The sequence below is a fragment of the Hemiscyllium ocellatum genome, chromosome 35, assembly GCF_020745735.1.
Source record: "Hemiscyllium ocellatum isolate sHemOce1 chromosome 35, sHemOce1.pat.X.cur, whole genome shotgun sequence".
Taxonomy (NCBI): Eukaryota; Metazoa; Chordata; class Chondrichthyes; order Orectolobiformes; family Hemiscylliidae; genus Hemiscyllium; species Hemiscyllium ocellatum.
The window spans coordinates 11,790,224-11,804,370 of record NC_083435.1 but is presented as its reverse complement, the minus strand read 5'-3'; the positions used below and the strand labels follow the sequence as shown (position 1 = coordinate 11,804,370).

At 40.8% G+C, this 14,147-nt stretch overlaps 1 protein-coding gene across 1 annotated transcript; it reads left to right on the top strand.

Moving 5' to 3' along the window:
• Positions 1 to 7,137: 7,137 nt before the first annotated feature.
• LOC132832427 (E3 ubiquitin-protein ligase TRIM69-like) lies at positions 7,138 to 13,300 on the top strand. Its single transcript, XM_060850406.1, has 2 exons — positions 7,138 to 7,218; positions 12,413 to 13,300. The coding sequence occupies exons 1-2, from the start codon at positions 7,197 to 7,199 to the stop codon at positions 12,994 to 12,996; spliced, it is 606 nt and encodes a 201-aa protein (XP_060706389.1). The 5' UTR covers positions 7,138 to 7,196; the 3' UTR covers positions 12,997 to 13,300.
• The last annotated feature ends 847 nt before the right edge of the window (positions 13,301 to 14,147 follow it).

Below are 14,147 nucleotides of genomic sequence, written 5' to 3'. Positions count from 1 at the left end.
CATGTTGATGTTAGGAAGGAGGATGTGTTAAGTATTTTGAAAAACATAAGGATAGATACATCCTCTGTGCCAGACAGGATATACCCTAGGTTACTACAGGAAAGGAGGGAACCGATTGCTATGCCTTAAGCCATGATCTTTGCGTACTCACTGTCCACTGATGTACTGCCAGATGATAGGAGGGTGGCAAATATTATTCCCTGTTCAAAAAAGGGAATAGAGGTAATCTTGGGAATTACAGAACAACAGAATTACACCAGAGTCTTACGTCTGTGGTGGGCAAAATATTGGAGATGATTCTAAGAGACTGGATTGATGATTACTTGGAAAAGCATAGTTTGATTAGAGAAAGTCAGCATGACTTTGTGAGAGGCAGGTCATGTCTCCCAAACCTTATTGAATTCTTTGAGGATGTAACAAAACACATTAATTAATGTGGTGGTGGATGTGGTGTATGTGGATTCTCGCAAGGCGTTTGATAATATTTCCCATAGTAGGCTCATTCAGAAAGTAAGGAGGCATGGATGCAGGTAAATCTGGCTGTCTGGGTACAGAATTGGGTAGCCCATTGAGACAGAGAGTAGTGATATATGGTAATTATTCAGCCTGGAGCAGGTGGCCAGTGGTGTTCCATGGGGATTGGCTCTGGGACCTCTGCTCTTTGTAATATTTATAAATGACTTGAATGAGGAAGTGGAAAGGTGGGCTAGTAAAGTTTGTCAATGACACGAAGGTTGGTGGAGCTGTGGATATGAGGTAAGCTGTTGTAGGTTGCAACAGGACATTCACAGGTTGTAGACCTTGGCTGATAAGTGGTAAATAGAGTTCAACTTGGAAAAGTGTGAAGTGATTCACTTTGTAAGGTCGAATATGAATTCAGAATACAGGCTTAAAGCCAGGATAAATTGCCATGTGGAAGAACAGAGAGATCTTGGGATCCATAACCATAGATCCCTCAAAGTTGTCAGCCAAGTTGATAGGGTTTTTAAGAAGATGGACATTGTATTGGTTTTTAAGAGGAATTGAGTTTAAGAGCCACGAGGTTATGTTGCAATTCTATGGAGCCCTGGTTATGCTACATTTGGAATATTGTCTTCTGTTATGGGAAAGATGTGGAAGCTTTACAGAGGGTGCAGAGTAGATTTACCAGGATGCTGTCTAGACTGGAGGACATGTCTTAGAAAGAAAAGTTGAGGGAACGAGATCTTTCCTCATTGGAGCGCAGAAGGATGAGAGGTGATTTGGTAGAGGTGTATAAGATGTTGAGAGGCATACATAGAGTGGATAGCCAGAGACTTTTTCCCATTGGGAAAAAAAGACTATTACGAAGGGGCATAATTTTAAGGCAATTAGAACAAAGTGTAGGGAAGATGTTCGAGGTAAATTCTTTACACAGCAAGAGGTGGGTGCGTGGAATGCACTGCCAGCAGTGGTAGCAGAGTTAGATACATTAAGTACAGTTAAACAAATCTTGGATGGGCACATAGAAGGTAGTACAATGACAGGTGTGTAGTTTAGCCTGAACTTAGAGTAGGATAAAAGGATGACACAAAAGCGAGGACCGAAGGTCCTGAATGGTGCTGTCTTGTTCTATGTCTGTTATTGAACATATATTTGTTTCTTCAGTCCCCTCCTTCTATCCACAGACTTACAGAGCTCCATGCTGATATTAATCTCCAGTTCTGATACAGGGTTTATTCCTAGAATGGTTAAGCTGGCTCCTTTCTCCATTGTGGCTGAGACTGACACCCATCAGTTTACAAAATAAAAAGCAGGAAAAACTCAAGAGGTCTGGCAGTACCTCTGGGGAGAAATCAGAGATAATGGTTTTCATGTAGTGACCTGAGTTCTGAGGAAGAGTCACTGGACCCGAAACGTTAACTCTGATTTCTCTTGAGAGATGTTGTTAAGACCTGCTGAATATTTCCAGAAATTTCAGTTTTTGTTTCTGATTACTCGCAAGCACAATTCTTTCTGTTTGCACCCATCAGTTTGCAGCTGGCAGAAGGCAGGAGAAGATGTGATAGTTGGAAGTGGATATTGTAGTGACCAATTTTCCTGCAGAATTCAAATAGTATGCACTTGTTTCCGGCCTAATTATATCCTGGTAAAGAAAATGGAAAGATTCTTTCAGTGAAACGGTAGGTGAAATATGGGGATGAGACATGTTGTCCACATCATAAAGTGATGGTTGTCCAACTTCATAGTCCAAAAAATCCCGATCATCCGGGAATTCACACTCTGGATGATGTGGATCTATAAGATGTTTGTAACACTTTCAGGAGGCATCCAGGGAATCCATGGTCCAAAATAATCAATTCTGGTATAACGTAGTCATATCTAGCATCTTCCTTACATTTCATATTCTAAATGAGCTCTCCAGTGATTTGATCTTGAACGAATCAGGATTGCAATATTGTTTATTGTGTTGGTGTTACTTTTCTTTACTTTAAATATTGTGTTTTGTATTCACTTTCAACCGTGTTCTCTTTACACAGAGCAGCTGAAGAGTACCTTGGTTCAGAGAGTTATGGCACAGGTCAGACCCCCTCGAAACATTTCATGGAAGTAGCCAAAACCCTAATTTTTCAAGTTGTTTTAAGCAATTCTAAACACAGATATTCAAGAAGGGATACAGCTGGTCAAACCACTGAGTTTTAAACAAAACAGAATTCATTTACGAGATTACTTAATGGAACACAAATGAAAGAGAACAGAAAACTGAGGAACTTAAAACACTTGAAAATTTCTCAGATTATCCCAAATTAATGATGCTGAGTTATAATAATGTGGTCTATGGGTTTGCCTTCTTTACCAATCTGATATATAGAAGTTCAACTGCATCCTTCTTCCACTGTTGCGACGGGAATGGAAATGTCTTGTGTTGTCGAGGTGATAATTTATCCAGGACTCGGCATATTACAAGTATTCCTGATGAAGGGATTTTGCTCAAAACGTCGATTTTACTGCTCCTCGGATGCTGCCTGAACTGCTGTGCTTTTCCAGCACCACTAATCCAGAATCTGATTCCCAGCATCTGCAGTCATTGTTTTAACCTATATTACAAGTTGAGGCCAACAGTCAAAGCTGCTGACACAGTACAGGCCAATTTAATAATTTCTACCTCATATGACTTAACAAAGAGTTCTTCTTCATTTGGACCAGTGTATGAAGTTGATCGTATTTATGGAAACGCACTCTAGGAGTGGACAAAGGAACAAATCCCAGTATGAAACAAGGAATTTAACTGAAATGTTAAAATAACCTGGAATCAGAGGTTCGTCTTTAGTGATAAATGTAATTGGTGATCTCTGAATTGTTGTAAGATTGTTAGTCAATAATATATTCGATTTGGAGCAAAGTACGAAGGAATATCAATCCACACCCAATGATATCACCTATCTACTATCAACGGTCAAAGGCCGTTTATAACATCGACCAGAATTCAAAGAGTCCAAGTTCATTCTCTCAAGCAGGTCATTTCACATTCTGCGCTATGTTTTGTCGCATGTGTAAAGGTCAATGGGAAACATTCTAATTTACGATAATTTCCAATAACTTACAATGAAATTAAATGGACTCGCTGACTGTAGGCATTCGTCTGATCCGTACTATCTGAAGTAAAGTGGATTGAATCATAAAGTGTTGAGTGGGAGTATGGCTTCCAGACAGCAGGCAGCGAGTTTAACCGAGGACGCTATTTGTTTCATTTGTCTGGATTTCTTCACCGAGCCGGTTACACTGGATTGTGGACACAACTTCTGCCGCTCCTGTATCAGCCAGAGTTGGGAAGAGAAGGAAATAAATTCCTGTCCGGAATGCACAGAGCAATTTTCGGAACGAAACCTCAGGGGAAACAGAACCTTAGCAAATCAGGCCCACAATGCACGCAGATTAACACTGAATCCGAAAGTGAAGGAAAGTAAACGTCACTGTGAGGAACATGAGGAAGAACTGAAGCTGTTTTGTGAAACTGACAAGAAATTGATCTGCATGATTTGCAGAAATTCGCTGAAACATAGAGATCACGACTTCATGCAGATTAACGAAGCTGCTGAAATCTACAAGGTAAAATGGAAAATATTTGATGACCTATTACCTTAATATATATTCATCATGAAAAATAATATCACTTTTATTCTCTGACTTTTTTTTCACGAAACAAGTTTCAGCTGAAATCTTCCTTCGATTCTCTCACAGAGAAGAAATCGGCGGTTCTCCAAACGGAACTGACCCAGAAACGGAAGATTTCCGAAGTGAGGGTGAGTTCTCCCTGTGCTGATTTTCTGGGATCTAGGTTAGTTTTGTTCCCTTTACCGCGGGACATTAATGAGGTTTCACATTTCATTTGGTAGGAACAGGCGAGCAGTCTGCAGACCCACATCACATCCGAGTTCACTAAAGTGCACCAGATTCTCACTGAGAAAGAGCAGCGTTTACTCAGAGATCTCAGGGAAGAAGAGGAGAGGATTGTAGAACCAATGGAGAAAAACCTTCGAGAGATTCAGGAGAAATTAAATTCTATTGAGCATAAACTCTTAGAATTGCAGAAACAAATGGATCAAACAGACACGGAGGTTATTCTAAGGGTGAGGAATTACATTGAATACTAGTACGTTGTTTATTTCAGGAAATTGAACAGTTGTCCCAAATTTCACAACCCTCGCCCTTTTGGGACAGCCTTCAGAATATCTGTCACTTATTGAGGGCATTTGTCCTAACTTTGATACTTCGCTTGCATGATTTTCTCCGTTGCCCAAATGTAATGCTTATCCCGTGATTTATTATTAATATTCATGATGTTATATTTAACATTGTCTTTAGTGAACTTGACCCAATATCTGCAGAAAAATAGTTTTAGCTTGTTGATAGTCCAGGACACAAGCGTACAATCTGAGTAGAGATGGTCCGTTTAAGACAGAGATGGAGAGAAATTTCTTCTCTCAGAGAATAGTGAATCTGAGGATTTCTTTTACCTTAGATGGTGCACTGGTTGGGTCATAGGGTCGTCTAGTCACAGTGCTGTACAACACAGAAACAGACCCTTCGGTCCAACTCATCCGTGCCGACCAGATATACCAACTCAACCTATCTCCACCTGCCAGGACCTGACCCATATCCCTCCAAACCCTTCCTATTCATAGAACTATCCAGATGTCTTTAAAACGCTGCAATTGTATTGACCTCCAACACTTTCTCTAGCAGTTCATTCCATCCACGTATTATCCACTGCATAGGTCTCTTTTATATCTGTCACCCTTAACCTTTGCCCTCTAGTTCTGGTCTTCCCGACCCCAGCGAAAATACTTTATCTATTTATCCTATCCATGCCCCTCATGATTTTGTAAACCACGAAATGGTCACCCCTCAGCCTTTGATGCTCCAGCGTAAACAACCCCAGCCTATTCAGCCTGTCCCTATAGCTCAAATTTTCCAACCTTGGCGACATCCTTATAACTCTTTTCTGAACCCATTCCAGTTTTACAACATCTTTCCGATAGGAAGGAGACCAGAATTGCACATAATATTCCAAAAGTCACCGAACCAATGTCCTGTACATCCAGAACGTGACCTTCTAACTCCTATACTCAACACTCTGACCAATAAAGGAAAGCATACCAAACGCCTTCTTCACTATCCTATCTACCTGCGACTCCATTTTCAAAGAGCTATGAACCTACACTCCAAGGTCCCTTTGTTCAGCAACACTGCATAGGGCCTTACCATTAAGTGCATAAGTCATGCAAAGATTATCTATCCCAAAATGCAGCATCTTGCATTTATCTAAATTAATCTCCATCTGCCACTTTTCAGTCCATTGGCCCAAGATCCTGTTGTAATCTGAGGTAACCTGCTTTGCTGTCCACTGCACCTCCAATTGTGGTGTCGTCTGCAAACTTACTAACCATACCTCTTATTCTCACATGCATTCATTTATATAAGTGATGAAAAGTCGTGGACCCAGTGCTGATCCTTGTGGCACTCCACTGGTCACAGGCCTCCAGTCTGAAAAACAACCATCCACCACTGCCCTCTGTCAGTTTTCTATCCAAAATGGCTAGTTTTTCCTATATTCCATGAGATCTAACCTTCCCAACCAATCTCCCATGGGGAATCGTGTAGAACGCCTTACTGAAGACCACATATATCCCGTTTAGCACTCTGCTCTTATCAATCTTCTTTGTTACTTCTTCCAAAAACTCAACTCAAGTTTGTGAGACATGATTTCCCACACAAAAATCCTCGTTCCCTATCCCTAATCAGTCCTTGCCTTTCCAAATTCATGTACATCCTGTCCCTCAGGATTCCTTCCAGCAACTTGCCCACCACCGACGTCAGGCTCACTGTCTAAAGCCCCTTTGCTTGTCCTTATTGCCTTTCTTAAATAGTGGCACCATGTTAGTATATTCCACGCTGAGTTAGACAGATTTTCTAATCAGTAAGGCGATCAAGGGTTCTGAGGCAATGGAGAAGAAAGTGGAGTTAAAGGCTATTACATCAGCCATGGTCTCATTGACTCTGGTGCAGCAGAGTCAATGTACTGAAAGGCCTAAATCTGCTCCATAGTCTTATGATCCCATCTTTCCCACTTCAAACCTGCATTGAATGTGACTTTTGATTAAGAGTCAGCAGGCTCAAAATGTTTACTCTGTCCCCCCCCCTCCGCCCCCCCCCCCCCCCCCCCCCCACAGCTGCTACTAGGCCTGCACAGTTTCGACAGCAATTTCTGTTTTTATTGCAGCAGTTATTGCTTCCTGTTCCTTTTTACCAGATCACTAACTCTTGTTAAAAGATAATCTTTCTTGGTACTTTGTTTTGCCAATTATCTTAAATATTGCTGTCTTTCAATCCACAGAGCATTTCTAAAATTGTGCAACTTCACATCTCTCTACATAGCTCTCATCTATCCTATGTGCATTCACAAGCCTGACCATATCTTTCTGAGGTCTGTCCATGTCACCCTCACTGTTTTTAAATTATCTATTTTCAGAGAGAAACTTCTCAGAAGAGAAGGTAGGATATGATTCTCACCTCAACTATTACAATAAAGAGCAAATTTGTTCTTCATCAACTTAAAACATCAATTGTTCAATATTTTCAGGATCAGTGATGACATTCACGTACTGTCAGTGGAAGATGGCTCCCTGACTATTGGGAAGTTCAAAGGACCTTTACAGTATACAGCATGGAGAGATATGTTAAGCTACGTTAACCCCAGTAAGATTTTTATATTCCTTTTTCAAATTCAGAATTCTTTTGTATGCTACAAAACATTTCCCAGGACTCAGTTTGGCCTATAATTAACATAGAGATATCCAGCAGTATGCTTGATTCTTAACCACTCTGAAGGACAATTATGTGTGGTTATAAAATATTCAGAATCAGAATCCCTACTGTATGGAAACAGTCCTTTCAGCCCAACAGGTCCACATTAACCCCCCGAAGAATATCCCAGTCAAACCCATTCCCCAAAATTTACCTCTGACACATGCACCTAAACTATACATGCCTGAACGCTCTGAGAATTTAGCATAGCCAAGTCACGTAAACTGCACATCTTTGGATTCCGGGAGGAAACCAGAGCACACACGGGGAGATTATGCCAACTCCATACAGTCACCCAAGGCTGGAATTAAACCCAGATCCCTGGTGCCACATCTTATGAGCTTGTTTTTTTTTAAAGAAATAAGTGGCATGACTATGTTGTCACATATGATTGATATTGATATTTAACGTTTGATTTGTTTTCATGAGATATTGTCAGTCCTGCTGAGTTCTTCCGGCATTTTTACTTTTGTTTCAGATCTCCACCGTCTACAGTACTTTGACTTTATATTTAAAAAAAACTGAAACTGCAAGAGGGCAGCAGGTCAGGCAAATTAGGTAAAGACTGGTTGAGTCTTTAAGTCACCCAATAAATCAAGCAGACATGTACATTTGTCAGAGTTTTGATCTGTACTCTGTGTTGACATATCTTTGGAGAATGGCTTCTCAATTGGAATGTCGCAATCAACTTTTCTGGAAAAGACTTGTGGTTCCTCGTGGTAGAATTAGCATACAGGAAATTCAGCAAATTCTCATTGGAGGCAGAGAATAATAATCTCTTCAAGTGGGGCCATTGAATACAGCGAGACAGCTGATGAACAAAGGTAATAATTTCCTTCTCGAAGGCAGGGAATTGCTTGCCCTAGCTGGGACTATACTGTTAGAAAAAGCAGGAGAATGTAGCTTGAAACTTATTGTCTTTGGTGAGAGTGTTCTGGAACCAACAAAAATTGAGCTATTAGAAAATGGAACTGGCAATTTATGCACAGGAGCTTCCAATACGGAGTACTAGATTAATTAACAGGTCATCTGTTTTCACTTGTTCCTTGAGAGAAAATGATTGAATACACCACGAGAAAGCACTTATTCCATTATCAACTATGGAATCCGAATAGTCCCCAGAAGTTGACTGGTGATGACATTTCACAAACTGGTTTACTGGGTGAGATTGTACTAGGTTATTGGGTCCTAGATTTAGGCATTCAAGACTTATCTATGTCAGGGGCAATACTAGCTATCCTTAACTGAAAACGTATTCAATAGCCACATTCGTGAACAAGTACAATTCTATGTGATGTAGTTACATCCATAGTGCTGGAAGGGATGGCGTTCTAGACTATTGACCCCAACAACTATGAAAAGGCTACGATTCAGATCCAACTCAGTACTGTGTGTGTCTTGCAGGGGAAGTTGCAGTTGGCAGTGTCCCCATGCATCTGATATCCTAGTCTTTCTAATACCAGGCTTGCTATATGGAGTGGTGTTGAAGGAAGAGCCCAGCTGAATTGGTCCAGTGCATCTTAAATATCATGCACAATGCTGCCACTTTGCTCTGGTGGTGGGGAAGGAAACATTGAAAAAGATGGATGAAATAGTACCATTATTATGAACATTTACTGAACATAAATATAATGATCTGAATCTCTGATTTTCATGCGTCAATTGATACATCAGGAATGTCTGTTTAATCATTGTCAGGTTATCATTGGTAGAAATTAGTTGTTAGGCACAGCATAATGGTCATGTGGCACTATTTATGAAATAAATATAATTATCATGAAGTGAGAACGTGTCATATACTTAGCGTGGAGCTATTTAAACTAAGAGTAACACAATTGACCCAGGATGTCAGCAATGAAAGGAGCCAGTTTGTTCAACAAATATGAAAAACAAAAGCTCAAATACTACTATACACCTTTTTATGATTAGTAGAATTATTAGGGTTGAGGAGAAGACAATTCTGAATTGGACACCCTGTCCTGGGAAAGATACCCAGCCCTTCGTTAAACTTCAAGTTTAATACATAATGTGAAGTGTTTTGGCACGCTTCATAAATATTACATTTGCAAGATCCTCTCACAAATGATACAAATCCAGCAAAGCCTGAAAAAAACATGTAGCATTAGATAAAGAGAAAACGGAAGAATATGGGAAATACTGAGGGCTCAAAATATCAGATGCTGAAGGAGTTCAGAATGTGCGAGGGGGAACTTAAAAAAGAAATGAGCAGATTGAAAAGGCGGTGTGGGACATGAAAACATAAAGGCAGGTAATATAAAGATAAAAATTCTAAATTTCTCTACAGGTACATAAAGGGTAAAAGGATAAGGAGGTAAAGAGCAACACCCATTAAGAACAAAAGTGATAATTTACGCATAGAGTTGGAAGATATAGGTAGGGTCCAAATTAATGCCATCTGTCAGTTTTCACCGGTAAGAGTATAGCAATTGATGGCAAGAATTATGTTATAACAAAAAAAAACATAGACAATGAGGCTTGTAAGCAGATATGCCTCCAGAGTCAAATGAAATGAATCTCAAGCTGCTAAGTGTAGGAAAAGAGGAAATAGCAGAGGCACTGTCAATAAATTTCCATTTCTTTCTGGTCTCAAGAGAGGTACCCGATGTATAGTAACATTATTCAAGAAGGGAGCAAGTGACAAAGAAGGAAACTACAGACCCGTCAGCATAATCATACTAATGTGGAAACTGTGGACAGCAATTCTGCCAGACAGAATTAATCTGCATTGAGCTGACTGGTTTGGGATACCAAAAACAGACCCATGATTTGGCAAGAATATGGTGACTACCTTTTAAATCTGCTCTTAAAAAGCCAGTAGTTAATTGAGAACAATCAGATTGATATTGTTAACGGGAAGATATGTCTCACCAACATAATTGGCTGTTTTTTTTTCGAAATGGTGGCTGCATGTACAGATAGGACAATGCCTTCAATGTAGTGTACTTGGAATTCAGAAAGATAAGCTTTGGAAAGGTAGGCTGGTAGTAAAGATATGAGGTAAAATCAATGACTGCAGATGCTGGAAACCAGATTTTGGATTAGATTGGTGCTGAAAAAGCACAGCAGTTCACGCAGCCTGGAGGAGCAGGAAAGTCGACGTTGATTTTTCCTGCTCCTCGGATGCTGCCTGAACTGTTGTGCTTTTCCAGCACCACTGTAATCCAGCAAAGGTATGAAGCCATAGGATACAAGGAAATTTGCGTGAGTCCGTGTTTGTAGTCACATCTTTCACGCTGCACTATTTCTCTTCATTGTATTAAAGCAAGGTGGAATTAATCCAACTGAAACCAGGCTTCCTGGGGAACTAATGCTTTGTTTATTCCTCTGCTGTTTCATTGACCCCCCCCCCCCCCTTCCTGCGAACCTGCTATGTGGCCAATTTCTCTCTTTTTAACATTCTTTTACGGGATGAGGACATCACTGGCTAGGTGAGCATTTATTACCCAGAGGGCAGTTAAGAGTCAACCCCTAGCTGTGGGTCTGGAGTCACATGTAGATCAGAACAGGTAAGGATGGCAGGACGTTCGTGAACTAAGCGGGTTTTCAACATTTGGCACCGGGTTCACGGTCATCGTTAGATGATTAATTACAGAATTTTGAATTCAATTTGTACCATCTGCCCTAATGTGATTCCCCAGAACATGACCTGGATTTTTGGATTAACAGACTGGCAGTAATACCATTAGGCCATTGCCAGCCCCACGTTTTCCATGTTAGATCACGATGCAATCAGTTCACCATGCTTCTGTTTGATTTCCTTTTTTTAAAAAGGTCAATTCCAAGTTGTTAATAGTAGAAAATAGCTGAAATACACTTTGATTTCTGTAGGTTTTGCGGACAAACAGCGAGGTATGAGATAAAATTTCTTTCAATTAAACAGTGGGGAGACAGAATCATGGCTATTGGTTCAATTTCTCTTCCTATGTGACAGTATGAGATTACGCTGTCCAGTTCGCAACCTTGATGTCACAATTGAACTCAAAATCAGAGGTATATATCATGCATTATACACTGATACTTGTACCATTGCTTAGATCATCTATTTCCGTCTTTGTTAAATCACTTGCCTCCCCCCGCCCCACGACATATTGTTATCTTTCAAAGGATGTAGGCATCACTGACAGAATCAGCATTAATTTCCCATCCCGAATTGCATTCAGAAAATAGTGAATTCCAAACTTTAACTTGTTCGGCCCATCTGCTGTAAGTACTGTTGCAGTGTTCTCAGGACGGGGTACCAGAAAGGAAACCAGCTACCGGAGATAGAGAAAGAAAACAATCATATTATTCTAAGTCAGAGTGGTATGTGAATTAGGGGAGGGCAACTTAGAAGTGGTGTTTGAATGTGTTTGTTGGCACTGTCGTCCAGAATGTAACTTTAAACGTTTAAATGTAACTTCTAAAAAACAGTTTTGGGATTTACGTGTGCAAGAAGTGAAACTACATGGTATTCAAACAGATGAAAGACTCAACAAACAATCAAGATATTTTCCAATGTATAATTTCAGTTACATCACACTGTAAACTTTTGCTATAATTTCTGTGCCTTACAATCATGTCCTTCACTACCACCTGATGAAGGAGCAGCGCTTCGAAAGCTAGTGCTTCCAAGTAAACCTGGACTATAATCTGGTGTTGTGTAATTTTTAAGTTTGATTATTTGAAAGTACTCTGACTACTCCACCAAATTTTACACTGCATGATGTGGAAAGACTTGATTTGTACTAGATTTCAGGCAAACAATAACGGAACTCGATGATGAAAAATCAAGAACAGCAGATGCTGAATATCTGAAATAAATGCAGAATACACTGCAAAAACTCAGCTGATGAGGCAGCATCTGAGGTCAGAAAGCAGAATTAACTTTTCAAGTCTTTTTGTTGCTCACAGAAACCAAAAAGTTAACTTTGCTTCATCTCCACAAATGCTGTCATACCTGCTGAATTTCACACCTTGTTTTGTTTTCGCCCTCAATGCGTTTTCGAAAATAAATGTGGTTAAATTAATGACAGCAAACATCTAAATCAATGTATTTATATATATATCTATATGTATCCACTTCCAGCCTCGCTGACTTTGGACCCAGTCACAGCAAATCCTCGCCTCGTCTTGTCTGCAGACCGAACTAGTGCAAGATTGGCGAAAAGGCAGCATGTTTTCCCTCACAATACGAAGAGATTTGATCTAGAGCTCTTTGTCCTGGGATCGGAGGGATTCACATCAGGGAGACAATACTGGGAGGTGGAGACAGGAAATAAGACTTTGTGCATTGTCGGAGTGGCCCAAGAGTCTGTCAAGAGAAAAGGGAACGTTAACCTGAAACCTGAGTCTGGATATTGGGTTTTGTGGCTCTTCCCCGAAAGCGATTCTGCTTCCTTCAGATCATCCTCGAGGGCAATCCACACTCAGATGGAGAAGCAACGGAAGATTGGAGTTTTCTTGGACTATGAGGGTGGACAGGTGTCATTTTACAATGCAGGCACCATGTCCCACCTCCACACTTTCACCCACACTTTCACTGAGAGGGTCTTTCCCTTCTTCAGTCTTCAACCCAATGACAGACAGAAGAATAAAGCAATGCTAAAAATCTGCGGGATTAGTGGTCATCTGGAAGAACATCCCATAATTTCTGCCTCCTGCCCACTGTAAACTGATGGGGATTGGTCTCAGTCATGGGTTAATAGTCTAGGAATAGACCCTATATCGGAACTGGGAACTTAAAGATCCACAAGGAACTCTATAGGGCATGATGAAAGAAGGAGTTGGAGAGGGGGGAGAAAAGCAAATAGAAGCTCAATTGTGGAAAGAGACTTACCGGGTATAATGAGCTCTGAGCCGCAGGAACCCGGTAACCTTCCTGCCTGTAATGTTGCTCCACAGACGGGAGGTGGCGCTCTATGACGGTGTTGTAGATGAATCTGTCAGTGGTTCTCAGACTGGGCTCAGTGGAGTCTTTCTAGGGGGGGACACCAAATCATTTCACTGCAGGGTCAGTGGAGTCTTTCCATGGAGCCTTCAGGAGCAGAGTAGTGGATATGCACCGGTGTATATAAATGCTGTTGTAGTGGAAGTGGTCAAGAGCTCCAAGTTCGCAAGAGTAATTATCATCAAAGATCTGTCTTGGTCCATCCACGTCGATGCCACAGTCAATTAAGCACACCAACACCTCTACTTCCTCAGAAGGCTGAGGCATTTCGGCATGTCCATAATGTACCATTAAAAGCATCCTGTCCAGATTCATCACCGCTTAGTATAGCAACTGATCTACTCAAGACTGCAGGAAATTACAAAGTTATGAACACAGTCCAGTCCATTACGAAAACCAGCCTTCTTCCCATGGACTCCACCTACACTTGCCTCGAAGAGGGATACAAAAGAGTTATGGCAATGTCACTAGACTAGCAATCTAGAGCTCCACCCTGATGTACAGCGACAAAAGTTTGAATCTAACTACAAAATGGAGGCAAAATTTGAATCAATGAGGAAATATGGAACGGTTTGGGAGTCCCTCAAACAACTCCAGACACGCAGAAATGTAGTTGAATCTTAATGTCAGTTGGGTATTAAATTCTGGCCTTGTGAGTAACAGTAACATGTATCAAAGAATTAATGTATCAAAGAAGAATTAGGGGAAGACCAGCTGCTGCTGTGATACATGAATGTATTCAATTTGGACTCATGAATTGAGTGGGTTGGTGCAGGAGTGGGGGTGAATGGGGTGGGTGTGGGTCGGAGGGGAGATGGTTCACTCTTGTGGTGCAATGGTAGTACCCCTATCCTCTGGAAGACTGGAAGATCGG